This window comes from Colobus angolensis, unplaced genomic scaffold (genome assembly GCF_000951035.1).
Source record: "Colobus angolensis palliatus isolate OR3802 unplaced genomic scaffold, Cang.pa_1.0 Scaffold586, whole genome shotgun sequence".
Classification (NCBI taxonomy): Eukaryota; Metazoa; Chordata; class Mammalia; order Primates; family Cercopithecidae; genus Colobus; species Colobus angolensis.
The window spans coordinates 372,342-391,741 of NW_012119443.1; the positions used below are offsets into that span (position 1 = coordinate 372,342).

Here is a 19,400-nt window from a genome sequence, read left to right on the forward strand (position 1 = left end):
CAAAATGCAGAAATCACCGGTCTTCTGTGTCCTTCGCGCTGGGAGTTGGAGACTGCAGCTGTTCCTATTCGGCCATCTTGCTCCGCCCCCTCCTATTGTTGCTCTTTTAAACAGATGTTCTTTTGTCATCTCCGTCCCTTGGGTCATGTTTCCACTGAGAAAGTGGCTCCTCTCTCTGAGGACTGTTCAGGACCCTTTCATGGACAGTGACTTTTTTATCTTGGCTCAAGTTATCAAGGTTATCTCCATGGCAGAAACCTAGCAGAAGGAGACAGATTCACTGGGCTGGGCTGTGACATCAGCCTCCCCTAGGCTAGAGCAGGAAGACAACCCACTTATTCAGTTCATTCTTGGCCTTCTGAGAAGTGGAGACACGCTGCATGCTCTGAGGGCAGAAGCTCTTGGAGCAACCCCAGAAATCTGAACATGAAGTCCTTTCAGAGGAGAGCTGCTCTGAGTTCTCAGTTGGGGAGGGCTGGGCGTGGCTCCCCCAGGGCTGTGGCCTTCAGGAGGATTGTGTGCTGCCTTCTTCCCCAGGGCTTCCCTCTCCTCTCAAGCACACTGTGGCCTCTATGTTCCTATGCCACTTGCCCAGGGGAGGCCTGTCCCCTGGGATTGTGGGGGAGGGGAAGAAGACCCATCTTTGGGGTGCTCATCTTCAGGGCACCATGCTCCCGAATTCCTGTGAGCTCAGTGTCCGCATGCTGCAATGAGCATCCTGTGATGGGGACCTCATGTAAGGGCCAGGGGAGATTCTTCCTCTTGTCTTTGGTGGAGGTGCATGCTGACCAAGGCCTGAGCTCTTTGGGGACAGCACAGGCATGTGAGCTTTCCTGTCTGACAGCATTATCCAGCATATCTGGTTGTTGAAGGTCACAGAAGATCCTGTTTAATCATTTTTTTCACACTATTGTGGGAGCTAGGAATGTACCGACACAAGGTCTGAGTAAACCAGTTTTGATCTGAAGCTAAGGGGTGACCTAGAATTCAGTTCTAAAATACTGATTTCTTTGAAGACAAAAACGCTCTTAGAAGGATCCTCAGGATTATCGTAAGTAAAAAGCAAAACTGGTACTACCTGTTTACTGTTTTCATCTGGCCCCCTCCTCTCTTTTAGCCTGGGAAGAGAGAAGATGAAATTGCATGGGCTCTGAGCCCACATCGTCTGAGCAATCTATTTCATTTAAAAATAATTCATTAGGTTTCATTATTAATCTTATACTAAGATGAAACTTATCATAACAGGTTTCCATTTGGTCATTTTCACCTTGTGGAGAAACGTGGGATAATTCTAATTCTCCTTTGGTATGACATTACACTTTTCCTTTGAAGATGACTTTCTTTTCTATAATGACTTTTTTCTTTTGCACTAAACAGACACCATTCACCCTAAACTCCCTAGTTTCTTCATGCTGCATGATTTAGAGTTGCTTCATTATTCTTATTTTACTAATCTGTTTTTCTTTCAGAACATTATAATTCATCAAGGTCTTTATTAAAGTGTGATCCCCAGAAGTAAGCATAGCTTTAAAGGTATGTTGTGGATATTGACAGAATTGTCCAATCTGACATATGTCTTTCCTACTCAAAAATAAACCTACAAGCCCTCCATGAGGAAAAAATAAAAATCATGTGGTTAATTTCCAAAAAAGTCAGGGATTTTTTCTTCCCTAGGCATCCTATACTCTTGCCTCAGGTGAATGGATGTCTTTGGTACAAGATATGTAGGAGAAAACCAGTACACTTATAACTTAGTTCATTAATACAGCACTCTGGAAGAATTAATACTGGTAAGGATAATGAGACTATATTCTGCTTCAAATAATGGGATATTCTGGCGAAAGATTATGTTGCTTGTTGTACATGAGGAGGGTTTTTTATTTTTCTAGGTACATGAGAAAATGCTATTCCACTGACAGTGTCCAAATTATGGCAAAACAACTTACAAGTTGACTCAGAGCTTATATAAACAGTAGGGTGGTTTGGGGGATAATTATCAGATGAATCAGCTGCTTCATTGGAGTTACTGTTCTTTTAGCCAGCAGAAACATAATAATTCAGTGCTGTAGGTAAGGCCTAGGAAACAGTAAGTGCCCACTGAAAATATTAAGAAAAGATGAGGAACCAAGAGAGCTCCGACAGATCCGTAGCTGGTGAAATTATAAGCAGCAAGTATTCAAAATGTTGTTTGATTTGATTTGCTTTTAAGGAAAAGGGAAAAGGGAAACCTCATGAGACAAATGCTAAATTTGTAGTTATCAAAAGATCACAGTAACCAAGATTGATAAATGAATGAATATAATGATAAAGCCAAGAATCTTATTTTACCAGCATAAAAGATAAAGCAAAAATTTTCATATTTTCTTTGAGATTTAATATTTTATATCACTTAACATACTTTATAGAACAATTTCACATTAAATTCCTAGGTTCTTTTCTTTCCTTAGCTATCTTAGGTACAGATTTTCTTTTTTTTTATTTTATTTTATTCTTTTTTTGAGATGGAGTTTCACTCTTATCACCCAGGCTAGAGCGCAATGGCGCAGTCTCCGCTCGCTGCAACCTCCGTCTCCCAGGTTCAAGCGATTCTCCTGCCTCAGCCTCCTGAGTAGCTGGGATTACAGGCAACCGCCACCACACCCAGTTAATTTTTGTATTTTTCGTAGAGACAGGGTTTCACCATGTTGGCCAAGCTGGTCTCAAGCTCCCGGCCTCAGATGATTCGCCCACCTTGGCCTCTCAAAGTGCTGGGATTACAGGCGTGGGCCACCGTGCCCAGCCAGTTATAGATTTTTGAAGCTGGAGGTGACCTAAGAGATTATTTGACTAAGAAACAAAATTAAAAACCCAACACTTCATCTTAAGATTAGGAAGCAAAAGTTGGAAAGGTTTAAGTAATTTGCCCTCAGTTATTTATTAGCAGACCTAGGGATAGAGCTCAGACTCCCCATTGCCAAGTCCATTTGTTTTCCTCACCCCACCATGTCACCTCATCGCTAGTTTTCCTTTTGTTATACCTTCTATGATTTTCTCCAAATCTCTTTCACCAGTAGTAAACATAGGAACTCTTCTTTAGCTGGGTGGCCTTCTTTTTTAGAATCCTGTGCTAAAAAATTGAAAATGCAACAATCTTGACATTTTAACATCAAATTAGACTAATTTTCAGTATCAGTTAATCAATAGATCAAGTCTTTGCATAATACTGTAGGCATTACAGATGCAATTAAATAATATTCTCAAGTTCTTATTACCAATCTACTAATTTCAGCAAACTCTGCAATTGACACATTTGTTTGTGTCATAAATCAGTCAAAGCTCTACTGATAAAACTGACTTTGCATAAAATAGAAAGCATTCTCTTCAACATGGAACAGAAAATGATTTACCCTCATTTATTTTAGAAATTAAAAACTTACATCTAAGGTGGGTGGGATATTTCCTAAGACAAGATAAGTGATGTACTAAGACTCCATGCCACTCCATTAAATAAAACTTCCTTCAAATAAAACAATTTCACGAAGAGTCAACAGATGTATATTTTCTACTGGGATTTATTGAACCATCTGGTCTTGTAATTTCCAGCTGCATACTTCACATTAAGTTCTGTCTTTAAAGCATCAAGTAATTGTAAATACAGTATATTTTATGTACAAATGTAAATATATTTAGGTTTGCTCATGACTTTCTTTCAAATAAATTGTGCTTATGTTTGTAAACTAATTAAACTTTAATTTCTTTCATAAGAGACTAATTTTATTACCATCATATTTCATGATGCTGTGGTTGTTTCATGCTTAACTTATACAATGCCTTCTAAGTATTACTAAAGAAGTAAGATTTCAACAACTCCTATAAAGCTTTAATGAAGCAATTACATTGCAACAGTGATCTCAGGTTTGTCTTTGAAAGTTTTTGCTATTTTTCATAGAACACCATAAGGACATCTCCCACTCTCCTTGGGTCTGTTAGTACCTAATATCTTATATGCAAAACTTGTTGAAATCAAGGTGAGAACATTACAGTTGGAAAAGGGGCAAATAAGTAGCCCTGAAATGATACAAAACAGGATGAGTGTTCAGTGATATACAATATTAATCAAACTCTACTGATGATGTTGACTTTACATAGAGTACAAAGCATTCCCTTGAAAATAACCCTCTCATAAGTTCTAAGAATAAGTTATCTTCCAAATACAGCATTTTGCATTTATTTACAATCTATTATATCATAGAAGAAAGAAAAATCTTTCTGTACCAGGATTAGGCAATTCATTAGCAGGGCTTTACCAAGTTGCTTAAGAAAATGGTTTCTTAATACTAGAAGTTTATTTTATCATCAGATAAGTAGGGCCTCTCGGTATTTTTCCATCAGATATGTTCCTCTTAGTATTTTCCCATTAGAAACGTGCCTTTTAGTAAATATGGGAACTGTCTTGTAGCTGATGACCTTCCTTTGTAGAATCTTATGCTAATGAATTACAAATGCAAGAATCTTGACATTTTAACATCAATTTAAGCTAATTTTTCATATCAGCTAATCAATAGGATCAAGAGTGTTCGCATAATACTTTAGGCATTGCAGGTGTAATTAAACAACATTCACAAGTCCTTGTTACCAATCTACTTATTTCAGCAAATTTTGTAATTGTCCATTTGTTTGTGCCATAATCAAGTAAGTCAAAATTCTACTGATAAAATTGACTTAGCATAAGCATGATGATAAATGATAAAAATTAGAAAATTTGGAAATCCTCATTACATTTGTAATTCTTAATATTGCTAAAGTATGACATTGATAATTAATGAAATTTAGTTTCAAATATATTCCCATAAAATGCAAAATATTTGGTAAACGGGATATATGCTCTGCAGATCACTAGGGAAAACCAACAATGTGCAGTCTAAAGGAAACATTGAAGAACAAAATTCTTAAAATCCTCATAAGACCCAAATGTGCCTGAAATTTCAGTGCCTTAAGAGAATTACTGGAAGTCAAAGACTGCTTTGTGTATCTAAAAAGCAGATTTTAACTCTATACCATTAAGAAGGGCCATACATAAGCAAAATATTGAGAATGGTCAAATATGAAAGCATACATCAAAGTTAAGTCAGGCACACAGAAACAGGAGTGGCAATAACAATACACAGTTGAATGTAAGAAAAGCATTAACTGAAAAAAGAAGTTTTTTAAATCTCAATTTTGAAATAGCTTAGCATCCATTCAGCACAGCTTAATAGAATTGTGTTTGAATATTATTAATGAGATCAATTTGTGAAAGATGTATTTAACTTTGTCCCTATAAGCTAAAATTAACTTTACCTTCAAATATTCATAAGGATTCTCAAATATTGATTATATGCTAGGTCACTAGAAACACTAAAATTCCCGAAAGCAGACTTCACTATCTTTTACCACAATGCAACTAATCTAAAATAATCAAGTTTAAAAGAAAATAGCTACTTAGAATTTTTTTAGTCATTAGACCAAATAAATATTTTATCAATAAGGCAACAAAATTTAAGTTGAATATCTAAAAATATTAATGACATCATTATTATCAAAATTTATGGGTAACAGAGGTAAATACAGAAACAAACTTGTAGTATTATTAAAAATGAAATAATAAAAATAAATTAGCAAAACACACAGCTAAAGATGGTAGAGAAAAGACAGCTAAATAAATATGAATGTTCTGAGAAAGCCTGAATGAAGATATAAGCGGAAGTGATGAATAATAGCTGGCTTAAAAAATAAAGGAAGCAGAAGTAATAACTATAAGAAATTATATATTCATCTAATATCTAATATGTATTATATAGGTATAATATATATATAATACATAGTAACATACACCATAACATAATAACATATTTTTTCCAATAATGATACAGAGAGAAAAACAAAATTGAAAATTAGAAGAAGTTTGTCACCATTTTCTTTCTTAGAGTCCTGAGGCATAGGAATACTTTTTCGTTGTATACTTCTTTGCACCATTGCACTCAATAAGCAATCTTCCACCCTCACTCCCCTCCCACTCTCCTACCTTTCAGAGTCTCCAGCATTTTATTCCACTCTGTCCATCCATGTGTACCCATGGTTAGCTCCCACTCATAAGTGAGAACATGTGCTACTTGCTTTTACGTTTCTGAGTTATTTCACTTAGGATAATGGCCTCCAATTCCATCCACGTTGCTGCAAAAGACATGATTTCACTCTTTTTATGACTATTATTCCATTGTATTAGTCCATTTTCACACTGTTATAGATGTACTAGCTGAGATTGGGTAATTTACAAATAAATGAGGGTTTTTGACTGACAGTTTTGCATGGCTGGGGAGACCTCAGGAAACTCACTATCATGGTGGAAGGCAAAGGAGAAGAAGGCACCTTCTTCAGAAGGTGGCAGGCGAAAGGGAGAGTGAAGGGGAAGTGTCTCACTTTTAAACCATCAGATCTCATGAGAACCCCCTCAGTATCATGAGAACAGCATGGGGGAACCTCCCCCATGGTCCAATCACCTCCCATCACATGCCTCCCTGGACATGTGAGACTTAACAATTCGAGATGAGATTTGAATGGGGACACAGAGCCAAACCATATCATCCATGGTGTATATATACCACCTTTTTTAATCCACCGATGGGCTTTTAGGTTGATCTCATATTTTTCTTCTTTTGAGTAGAGCTGTGATAAACATATGAGTGCAGATGCCTTTTTGAAATAATGATTTCTTTTCCTTTGGGTAAATACCCAGTAGTGTGATTGCTGGATCAAATAGTAGTTCTATTTTTAGCTTCTTACAAGATCTCCATACTACAGTAAATTTTTTAATGGTGGGAACTGTCTCCCTGATTCATGAGAGCAAGTTGAGTACAGTGTGCAGTGGATAGTTGTTGAGATGACCACACACTAAGGTAACCCTGAGGAGTCACACCCTCATGTCATCCCTTTTCTTTAGTGAGAGCAGAACCTGTGACCTGCTTATAGCAAAGGTGATGAGGTGTCCCTCCCATGATGAAGCTACATCATATTAGACTCTGTCTTAGTAGATGGAAGGAGAAAGATTCCCCTGCTGATTGTGAGAAAGCAAACCACTATGTTGTGGAGATAACATTTTCTGATTTTTATTTCTTATGGAGAGGGCCTCATGGAAGGGAACTGTGGGTGGCCTCCAGGTGGCCTTCAGTAACACAACCACAAGGAAGTGAGTTCTGCCAACACAGATTCTGCCCCAGATGAGATGAGAATGTAGCCCCACTAACCTCTTGATTGGAGCCTCATGAGACTGAGCAAAGGACCTGCTAACCTGTGCCTGGAGTCCTGAATTCTGGCCACGGAAATTGTGATGTGCTGCGTGTGGTAGTTTGCTTGGGATTCTGTAACAAAGCACCACAAAGGGGACAGCAAAACGTGTCTTCCCATTCCAGAGGCAGGAAGTCTGAGATCAAGTGTTGGCAGGGCTGGTTGCAACTGAGGCTGTGTGGGAGAATGCGTTCCATGCCCCTCACCCTACTTTTTGTGGTTTGCCAGAATTTCAGCATACGAATTTTGAGGGAATACTCAGCAATCCATAAAAATGCGTTTGTATCATTTTAAGCCATTGCGTTTGTAGTAACCTGTTACACTGTGATAGATTCCTAAAACAATTGTAATAAGAAAGTGAAATACCAGTAGGAGTATGAAGAAATATTAATAGGTTGCTACTGGAACCCTCTCACTTCAAAACAATTGTGGGAATAGTTCAGTTCAGTATTAATTCTAATTAAGGTGAAACATCATCTAAGGATATGATGTATTAACATACTCAGTTCTTTTATGAGAATTAGAAGCCATTTTGCTATTAATATATGAGTTATTAAGAAATTATTTTGGGAAGTTAGCGAGGGTAAAAGTTCTCCGTGGAATTTTCCTTTAATGAAAAGCAGCCCCAAATCATTTCTTCTCTAACAAAAAGCAGTCTTAAAGGTCAGGCTGCAAGCATAGATATGCGTATGTAAATACAAGCTGCTAAGAGCCAAGTCCATCCAACATGGCGGTTCCCGCTCCCTTTTGCTTGTCACCACATGTGCGGGTGTCATGGTGGCCGCCAGGTAGAAGCTGCATTTGCGACCGGGTGCGGTGGCTCATGCATGTAATCCCAGCATTTTGGGAGGCCGAGGTGGGCGGATCAGCTGAGGTCAGGAGTTCGAGACCAGCTTGGTCAACATAGTGAAACCCTGTCTCTACTAGTAATACAAAAATTAGCTGGGTAGTGCACGCCTGTAATTCCAGCTACTCCGGAGGCTGGGGCAGGAGAATCACTTGACCAGGGGAGGCGGAGGTTGCAGTTAGCTGAGATTGCACTATTGCACTGTAGCCTGGGCGGCAAGCGTGAAACTCCCTCTCAAAAAAGAAGAAGAAGTTGCATTTGCACAATAAAAGACTAGGGTGGGAGGGCTGGTCTTTTCCTGGGGTGGGAGGACTAGTCTTTTCCTAGGCTATGTAAATGACATACCTAGTCAGACCAATCCCCTGGACCCTATGTAAATCAATCACTGCTTCCTCAAGCCTCTGTACAAAATTGATTGTGTTGGGTCCCAAACCAGAGACCCTCTCTTGGGCGACCAGCTTTCCCAGCATGAGGAAGCTTTTTCTCTTTCTCTTCTTTTTGGTCTATTAAACTTTATGCCTCTAAACCCACTCCTCGCGTGTGTTCGTGTCCTGAATTTTTTCTCGGTATCAGATCAAGAACCAGGGCATGTACCCCAGACAACAGAGATGTTTCATATGCAATATGAATGCACTCATTCTCAAAGCGTCCCCCAAATTTATTGTCAGTTTTGTAAGTTTGCTGTCAGTTATTTGTACTTTTTCCCTTTTTGCAAGCAAATAAGAGGTGTTGAAAGTGTTGAAAATGAAAATCAGATATATTTTTGCCGATTTAAAAAATCAATTTTGACGTATTTTTAATCTATGGAGTGCAGCATTGGGATACTAGTGTTCCATAGGTGCATGGTTTTGATCAATTCATGGAAAGACACATGATTGCCTGAGCTACTATAGCTCAGTCTCCCAAACTTGACCTTGTTTATTCACCATGGACTGTCAATCCACTCCAATAAACTGCAATATTCAGACACATTCCTAAAGCAACCTGCTGTCTTGAGAATTTTCTAATTTTATTAAAGCATTTACTGGGCACATGCCACAAGCAGGTGCTGAGGATTAACTGGTAGGTAGGACAAGGTCCTTCTCTTCTGCTCTTCTCAGAGAATGAGAGGAGTGAGACCCAATGTATCCAGAGAGTGTTGAGAGAGTATAATGAGTTTACATCCGACTTGCTCTTGGCAGTTGAGAAAGGCTTCCTGGAGAAGGCTGACATGACATGTATGGCATTTGTCAGTCAAGTGAGACCAAATGAATTTGGAGCAGGATAACTGGCTTTGGATTGTGCATTAGGGAGAAATGAGACTGCAGAGGCAAGAAGGTGCTACATAGGGAAGGACCTTGTTTCATTCACTAAGAATCTAGGTCACCATTCACAAAGCAAAGGCAAGAGCAGGGTTGGTGTGGGGGCAACCAAGGCTGCCCTGAATGGGAAGATTCACACACACACACACACACACACACACACCATTATGCTCCTTGAACATGAGTTATCTGGCTGTATCTTCATCCACATCTGTTGTTGTCTTCAAAAACCCTATCTGCTATCGCCCCCATGTCATACATAGATCAGAAATTTAAGCTGAGCTAAATTTAAGTCATTTCCTTTTACTTTCCTTCCTAGACTCATCCATGCATTCATTCTGTTAACAAATAATGACCCTATTATTTGCAAGTTGCATAAGCCAGAAATCTAGGCGTTAATCTTCTGTTTTCCTTGTACTGTGCTGTGGCATTATGACTTTTGAGTCTGACCGTCTGGATTTAAACCCTGTCTCTTCTGTTGAAAAGCTGTAGGACTTTGTATGAGACAATATACTCTGGATTTAAACCCTGTCTCTTCGGTTGAAAAGCTGTAGGAATTCGTATGAGATAATATAATCTTTCTGTGCCTTAATTTCCTCAGGTTAACAATAGGGAAGATAATATTGAGTATGGGTTATTGTAAAGTTTCAAATAAATAACTCGTGTAAAACCTAAGAACAGAGCTTCAACACATGTATGTATATATACACATACACATAGATATATACGTATGCATATGTATATATTTATATAAGATAAATATGCATAGGGATAAAATCAAAGCATCTACTATACTAACATTGAATTTAAATGTAATGTTGTTTGCTTAACAGCCAAACATTCAGCAATCAGGGACACTCTGCTTCTTTGGCAATATCTAGGAATAAATAACGAAGTGAATTAAAAGAAATGGTGTCAGAACTACACCATTTTAGCTGTCACATTACAAGAAAGCTGCCATGTCACTGCAGTCTTGTGGGTTGTTTCTGTTCAGGTGTACTCATCCCTGTACACTTGTGATGTTATATTTACGATTCCTTGCTTTGGGGTTTTATTTGTGCGACCTTGAACAATCTATTGGTGCTTTAAAGTAAATAAATTCTAAAGCTTTATCTTTCTACAAAATAGTGAAAGACCATAGATGATGAGAGTTTATCTGCAGAGCCTTTTCTCTACATTTTTCCTTTTTATATGAGAATTGGAAAGAAAGATATTTGGCTTAGCTGGAGATGCTGCATTGTAGTGGGGAGAATACTTGCAACCTATTGAAAATCAGGAACCATGACTTATCCATTTTTATTTTCTCTACATTGCCTAGCCTAATACCTTCATTCAGTAAGATCTCCATAAATATTTATTGACAAAAGCTGTGTGCTATTCAGAAATAGAAAGACTGAGTTTCATTTTCTGATAGAAGTTTACTTTCTTTAGTTGTATTCTTCTTAAAAATTTCTATGTATTTTTTTTTACCCAGAACTGCAAATATTTATGGGTTATTAATTATCAGTAAAGTACTAAGTTGAGGTAACAGCATAACAGTAGGGGAAAATAAGCACCTGTGCGTCCCTTAGTATAATGTACAGCTTTATCTAGAATGTTTTGACTTCATCATTATAAAAGGAGCAATAGGTCGGGCGTGGTGGCTCATGCCTATAATCCCAGCACTTTGGGAGGCCGAGGCATGAGCCACTGCACTCGGCCTCCAGACATTTTTTATCTAATTATGGTAATATACAACAATATGATAATTAACTTGTAAACTTTATAAGAAGGCTTGGATTTTCTTCAGTGAACTGTGTTTGGATTTTATAAATACTTTTTTAATTGAAAACAAGGACAAAAGAAAACAAAAGGTAGAAGTACAAATCAAAAAAGAAAACAAGTAAAAATCATAACCAGTTTTCTAGACATGTCACTGTTGTCATTTTGGGATATTTTCATTTTAGTTTATTTTTGGTATGTTTTAATATCAGTGAGTTCATATGTACAAGTTTTACTCTTATTTTGTTTAGTGTTATAGCATTTGCAATTTGTTGTGTCATTTTAAAAATCATCCTAAATTTCATATTCATGTTTGCTTGATAACGTCATATCCCTCTTGAATTTAATTTACATATGATAAGGTGAAGATGTAAGTTGTTTTCACTTTCTCTTCTTTTAGGAATAACTTGCTAGTTGCCCAGAACAAAAGTACTCTCTCTCTATTTTCCAATTTGTGCTGCCTAATATAATGTGTTAAATTTAATTGCATGGTAAGATGCTCTGGGGTTGTTTTCCTGCTTTATTTCTTCAGTTATTTTCCCATCAATATTAAGAATTTTTATTTTTGAACTTCATGTATAGTAGTTTTACTATCTGGGAATGTTGATTCCTATATCATTCTTTTTCATTTTCAAAATATCTTAGTTTCCAGACCATCTGTTTTCATATGAAATTTTAGAGAGTGTATTAGGCAGTTTTTGCATTGCTATAAAAAATACCCAAGACTGGGTAATTTATAAATAAAAGCAGTTGAATGGGCTTACAGTTCTATAGGCCATACTGAAAGCCTGGTGCCAGTATCTGCTCAGCTTCTAGAGAGGCCTCAGGGAGATTTTACTCATGGCCAAAGCAAAGGGGAGCAGGAGGCAGGGCACATGATGTGATCGGGAGCAAGAGAGTAGGGGGAGGTCCCACACACTTGTAAACAACAGATCTCCGAGAACTCACTCACTATCGCAAGAACGGCACAAAGACATGAGGGAGCTGCTCCCACATCCAGATACCTCCCACCAGGCTCCACCAACACTGGTGCTTACATCACAGCAGGAGGTTTGAGGGGGATATCCATATTATATCAGAGACCACTTTTTAAAGTTCCATATTTATTTGCAACCAGTTTTTCATGTTATTCTCATATCTTTTTGATTGTGATGAAAACACATAACATAAAACTTACCATTTTAACCACTTTGAGGGCACAGTACAGACGTGCAACAGGGTGCATCTTTAAAAACAAATCTCTAGTGGGTATCAGGTGTGCCTGAGACACTTTGAGGAGTTGCCAAATTTCAAGCATTCCACCCAGGACTTTTCTGCTTCTTTCTTCATTGTGCCAAGTCCTTAGTGAATAAAAGACGCCTTGCAATGCATGCCCTTATTAAGATTCAACATCACTCTCCCTGGGGCTCCTCCAGAGGCTCTGCAGACTGCTCTGCATCCCACTTGCTGCTGCAAAACAGAGATTCAGTGACATGCAAAAGCAAATATCTGAGACTGTGGTCACCCAGCAAAATGGAACAGACTAAATGAGTCTCTCTCACTCTCGCTCTCTGCTCTTTCTTCTTGGCACTCTTCCCTCTCTGACCATTAAAGAAATGATCTAGATGAGATCATGACATCCCATCTCACATGATGCTATTGTGGTTACTTCTTTCCCCACAGACTGTAGGAGTAGAGGACAGTTCAGAGCAGTGACACAAGAATCTCAAAAGAAACGCTCAGCTCAATACAACTATCCTGATGAGAAAGATATGGAGTTAAGTCATCGAAGAAATAGGTATGTATAGAAATATCTCATTTCTTTAGGCAACTTACTATAGATTTGCTTCAAACCTACAATTTTTTTTTTATCTTTTTAAATAGAGACCACAGTTAACTTATTTACATATAAGGTGAACCACATGAAAAGGATCAAACACAGAATGAATTCTGTAATGTGTTTGGGTTCCATTTCACTCTGCAGTAGCCCAGCCAGAGCGTATTTGGCAATGAATTTTCTCAATAAAGTGCAGAAAACTACATTGCATGATGCTAGTTTTGACCCCTTAAATGACATTATGAGTTGATATTTTTCAGATTCCTTTTGAAAATATGAAATAGCATATTGTTTGTGAGAAAGGTAAAGTATCTATTTAAGTTAATTCAGGTTAAGTTGATTTGAATTCATGAATAGTACATGGCAAGCAAGGCTTGATTTGTGACCAAGATGGAATATTTTTGAACTCTTTGAAAATTGAGAAATGTCAATCTTATTCCTTTGAAATCCTGTAGGACTTCTTTTATGTAGCTTGTATATTAGCTTGATACAAAGTGTTGCTTTAAAAAGTTTCTCCCTACTGTTGACTTGGAAGCTTCTGAAAACAGAAACATTACCTTGTGCATAGATATGTCCAGTAACTCCTTTTCATTGAATAAGGAGTCAGTACATACTTGTGAAATTAAGTTACCAAAATAACATTGCAATTCACAGTCCATAGGCCATGCAGATTCTTTCAAGGAACCATATATCCTATTTTTGTTGTCCATAGCCGCCTCCTAAGTGGTATAATTCAGCCAAATTCAAAATCCATTTTTGGCATCCATTTCTTCGATTACAGCTGTAAACTTGAACAATATATGGGCCCTGTACTCTAGGATTTAAAATTGAGGAGAGGAGATAGTGTTGTTGGACAGGAAGTATGAAGGCTTTAGAGTCAGGCACATGGATTCAAATCCTATTTCTACCGCTTCGTAACTATGCATGTTATATAAAATTTCCAAATCTCCATTTTCTCAGCTGTAAAATGGGCATGTAATACCTACTTTTCAAGATTATTGTTTTAACTTGAGGATACAAGTTTTTGTGTTTCATTTTTTGCAAAAACCTTCCTACCTGGGCTCCTTGCCTCTCTTCCATCCTTCCAAATTGTCTAAAATGTAAATCTGATCATTCTGTAAATTACCCACCACTCTCTATGGATGGAAAATAAACTGTGTACTGGTTAAGAGCAAGGCCCTTTTTTTTGAATCCTAATCTGCATCCCAGCTGTGCAGTTTAACAGCTCTGTATACTTTGGGCATGTTAAGAACTTTCTAAGCTTCAGTATTCTCACCTGAAACACAGGCTAGTTAAAGTGTCTTATAGAACTGGGCACTTAAGTGACACAAAGTGCACTCTAGCACTTCAACTCCTGCCTGCGCAGAGCAGGCACTAACTATGTGGACCTGACATGGGATTCTCTTTATACAGCTTCCCATACTCATTACTGCTCTGCTCCCAGGCAGAAGGCATTGCCTTCTTATTTATTTATGCATTCATGTTTGTTTGAGACTACCGGGGATTTTATTCTTCGTATTATGTGCTTTTCAGAGATTTCTAAATGTTTTTTTTTTTTCATCAGAAATCAACAATATGAAGTAATTTTTGAGATAAAAGAATCATTTTTCCTGATTAATTTAAGTGTTTTTTTTTTTTGTTCTGCACTTCTGCTTTAACATATTTTTCTAAAATAAAATGTGCTACCTTTACTATGGAAAAAACCTATTTGCAAATGAAATAACAAACTAAAAATATAAATAATTAAGTTAAACGTTTATTCTTATGAACATAGGTCATCCCTCCCCCATTTTTTAATTGAGTACTGATGACTTTTCTTTTACACTTTACTGCATTTTGCAAGTCTTCTTAAATAGCATACATTATTTTTTATGAGAAAAACTTTATTTTTTATATGTTTTATTTTACTTTATTAATTTTATTTTATTGTGATAAGAACAACATGAGATGATACCTCTTAACACATTTGTCAGTGTACAATACAGTATTGTTCATCTGTCCATTGATGGACACTAACATTGTTTCTATATTGTTCCAATTATAAATAATGTTGCAGGTAACATGGGAATGACGACATCTCTTTGATATCCTCATTTCAATTATTTTGGCTGTATACCCAGGAGTGGGATTGCTAGATGAAATGGTAGTTCCATGTTGATTTTTGAGGAGTCTCCATACTGTGTTCCACAGTGGCTACACCACCCCACATTTCCACCAACATTGTGTAATCCTCACTAACACTTGTTATCTTTTGTTTTTTGGTAATAGTCATCCTAACAGGTGTGAGGTGCTATGTCATTGTGGTTCTAGAGGACATTATGGTAAGTGAAATTAGGCAGTCACAAAAGGAAGATATTGCATGATTCTATTTGTATGAGGTATCTAAAAGGGTTGGACTCAGAGTGGCAGAGAATAGAATGCTGGTGGTCAGGGCCTAGGAGGAGGAAGAAATGGAGAATTGTTGCTCAATGAGTAAAGAGTTTTACTTATGCAAGACAAATAAGTTCTAGAGATTCGCTGTACAACCTAGTACCTATAGTTAATAAATGGTACTGTACGCTGTCAAATAGTTTGAGAAGATAGATCTCATATTAAATACCATCATAAGAACAAACAAAAACCAAAACAAACCACATGCACACATGAAAAAAACATAAGGAAATTTTTGGAGGTGGTGAATATATTTATATTGAGTACTTTGTAGTATCATAGGTATATATGCACATGTCCAAACTCATCAAAATGTATACATTAAATATGTGTGTTTTTGTGTGTATCAGTTGTACGTCAGTAAAGCTTAAAATGTAGTATTGTTGCCTATAAATAAGAGGTTATACCTCTTATTTGTCTTCCTAGTGCGGATGCTATATGTCTTGCTTCTTTGCCAACTGTTCTTTTTGAGAGAATGTGAGGAGCCTAATGGCAGCACCTCACATCCTGCACCCATCTACCTGAGCAGAATGCCCATACCCACACATACTTGTTAAATTGTGAATACTCTCCTACTCCACAACATCTGGGCTCACCAACATCAGCCACTTCCCTGTGTGCCCACATGTGGTCTTTAGACTGTTGGTTATATCTTCATACAGTCATTCAAGCTTCTTCAGGATTAAATACCTTTGATTAGACACTGAAGATTTACAGGAGAGAGCATTATGAAAGTAAAATGTCCAACTGTTTGCATCAATATTATCCCTAACAACACTTGTACATTTAAACCTTTTAACACAGTACTGTATAGGAGCTAGCATGTGGTCAGTACTGACTCATGGTGCCTCTGAGACTCAGTGTCTCAGAGGACATGGAGTTATCCAGTGACTAAACTACTGCTGTTGGTAACTTTTGTTGTTTTTCTGTGTTTCCCTTTTTTAAATTCCCTGATGGATGTAAACTTTATACTATGTCTCTGATTTATAACTTGTTTTATAAGCTCATAGAATGCACCGTTTCTGGCAAGCCATTTTCTTAGTAAACAATGGAAGACATATTTCAAATAGAATAAAGCAGAACAATTTGAAAGTTATAATGGTTACTTCACAAGGAGCAAGTTTTTACAAAATTTGGAAAAAAAATTGAGAACTTGAAACACAGATATCATACCCAATAAATCAAATCTATCTAAAAAATTTTTAGCAATACATCATAATTGTAAATAGAAAGAAATTTCATTTCTATTTCCCAAACTGGTTTTTTGCTTCTGTTTCTTGATAATTTCAGTAAACTCTAAGAAACATATCTTAAATTCAACCCATGATTTCCTTATATCCTTTTATTATCAACAAGACTGGGCTATTTTGCATCAGGTTAAATGTTAGATTTTCATCACTCATAGTATCCTTATCTTATTTTAGTTCTTGCCATGAATTTATAATAGAGAAAGCAACTTTTCTACCTGACTACTGGATAACATGTTATATTAAATTTGTCACTGCTCTTTTACTGTTTAAGGTCAAATGAGGAATTCATTAGCAAAAGACATACTTTAAGATCGAAATAATATATCAAATATATATGTAATACAACAAGACACTCCCTTTATGTCATAAGAAATACTTTCTTATCATTTTAGATAAATTACATGAACCAGATGTGACACTCTGGATTATCATCTTATCTGCCATTTAATTTTAGTTTTGAATCCCATTCATATCATTTTCCTTTTAAGATCACACAGAACACCAGTCACAATGCCTTGTACCTGCCAAATGACCAAAGAAGATTTGATGATATTTTAAAATTCTCACACAATTTTATTTTTCAGCATTTTATTTGCTTCTTGTTATAAACAGGCAACGAGATAAAATATATGTGGGTGAAGATGCGAGAAATGTGACGGTTCTAGAAAAAACAAAGTTCTCCCAAGATTTCAGCACTTTTGCAGCGGAAATTCAGGAAACCATCACGGCACTCAGAGAACAGGTTCGTTTTCTCCTCAGATAACATGTCCTTATTGTATGCATTGGAATAACTAAACATAAAAGAGCTATCCAGTAACTCTCCACAAATACAGCACAGTATCAGAATAATAAAAACCTATACAGGGAGTTGTGTTGCTTTTTTTGCTTGCTTTTACTTTTGCTTTTTTAAAGATACAGTCTTGTTCTGTTGCCCCGGCTGGAATGCAGTGGCACAATCCTGGCTCACTGGAGCTTCTACCTCGTGGGTCCAAGTGATTCTTGTGCCTGAGCCTCCCGAGTAGCTGAGATTACAGGCGCCATCACAACACCCAGCTAATTTTTGTATTTTTAGTGGAAATGGGATTTGGCTATGTTGGCCAGGCTGGTCTTGAACTCCTGGACTCAAGTGATTTGCCCATCTTGGCCTCCCAAAGTACTGGGATTATGGGTGTGAGTCACTGAGCCAGCAGGGAGTAGTATTGTAATAAGAATTGAGTTAGGGAAGGAGGGCTTGGGGAAACTCACACTACAAAGAGGCAGAGAGCCTCATCCTTTCTACCTAATGCTCAGGGCTCTGACTGGCATGAATTTGGTCAGCACCAGTTCTGCTTGCTGCTTCCGAGTGCCTCACCAGCACTTGTCTGAATAACTGTGAACTTGATGCCTGCTTCATCTGCACAGATGGATATAATTGTTAACAGCAAAATGTATATTTTTCTTATCAATTTTTCTTGGAGTAGAGTCAAAGAAGCTTCTTAGGAATTACTGTTTTCTCTGGCTTTCTTTTTCTGACAAAGCTGTAGAAAACAACATTCCCACAACCCGCTCTGCTTTTCCTTATTTTGTCAGTTGTTCTGGCTCATGCCTTATTTCATTTTTCCTGAAATTTAAGGATGAATCAACAAGAAGGAAAAGACTTGTATTAGAAATAGCAATGTAGATGTTTTTATTCAAAAATATACGTCTGATTTCTTTCAAGGCGTGATGCCAAGCTGTCTGCTTCTTAGATAGTAATGTCACTGTGAGGTATATGCTTTTCTTCATAGCATCAAAGCCTTGAAAGCAGAAAACACTGTAGGAGGATGGACTGAGCCCGGGATCTGCCATCAGGAAGTTCTGTCCTCATTATCGGCCTGATGCAGTCAATTTATTTAATCATTCAGAACAAGTATCCTCATCTGACCTTCAGGGCTATTGTGAGGATCCAAAGAGATTCTAGAACAGAAGGACTTTGTGAACTACAAGCCCCTTAAAATATGATTGCTTCTTTTGGATGTGAGCACGTCTAGTCCCAGGTGAAGGGGTATGGTTACCAGGTGCGTATGCTTCCCTGAGAGGCTCCCACTGGGAGACTAAGCTGCCTGCAGCTGCAGTCCGTATCAGTGCCTTCGCTTGACCAGAAATACCCACCATTGAAATCACTTGTCCAATCTGAATCTTTTTTTCCTTTTTTGTTTTTTGAGATGGAGTCTCACTCTGTCGCCCAGGCTAGAGTGCAATGGCATGATCTTGGCTCACTGTAACCTACTTCTGCCTCCCAGGTTCAAGTGATTCTCCGGTATTAGCCTCCTGAGTAGCTGGAATTACAGGTGCCCACTACTGCGACTGGGAAATTTTTGTATTTTTAGTAGAGATGGGGTTTTGCCACGTTGGCCAGGCTGGTTTTGAACTTCTGACCTCAGGTGATCTATCCACTTTGGCCTCCCAAAATGCTGGGATTACAGGCATGAGCCACCGTGCCTGGCCATCCAATCTGCATCTTTTGTTTGTTTGTTTTTCTTTTTTTTTTTTTAAGATGGAGTCTCACTCTGTTTCCCAGGCTGGAGTGCAGTGGTGAAATCCTAGCTCACTGCAACTTCTGCCTTCCGGATTCAAGCGATTCTCCTGCCTCAGCCTCCCAAGTAGTTGGAACTACAGGCACCCACCACCATGCCCAGCTCATTTTGTATTTTTAGTGGAGATGGTGTTTCACC

General features: G+C 37.7%; 1 protein-coding gene across 1 annotated transcript in view; it reads left to right on the plus strand.

The window, feature by feature from the left end:
- PXDNL (peroxidasin-like) overlaps positions 1-19,400 on the plus strand; it is a 371,164-nt gene that overhangs the window by 327,151 nt on the left and 24,613 nt on the right. Inside the window, exons 20-21 of the mRNA XM_011962239.1 lie at positions 12,874-12,988; positions 17,320-17,449. Coding sequence (XP_011817629.1) covers positions 12,874-12,988; positions 17,320-17,449 — 245 coding nt within the window. The remainder of the gene's footprint in view (positions 1-12,873; positions 12,989-17,319; positions 17,450-19,400) is intronic.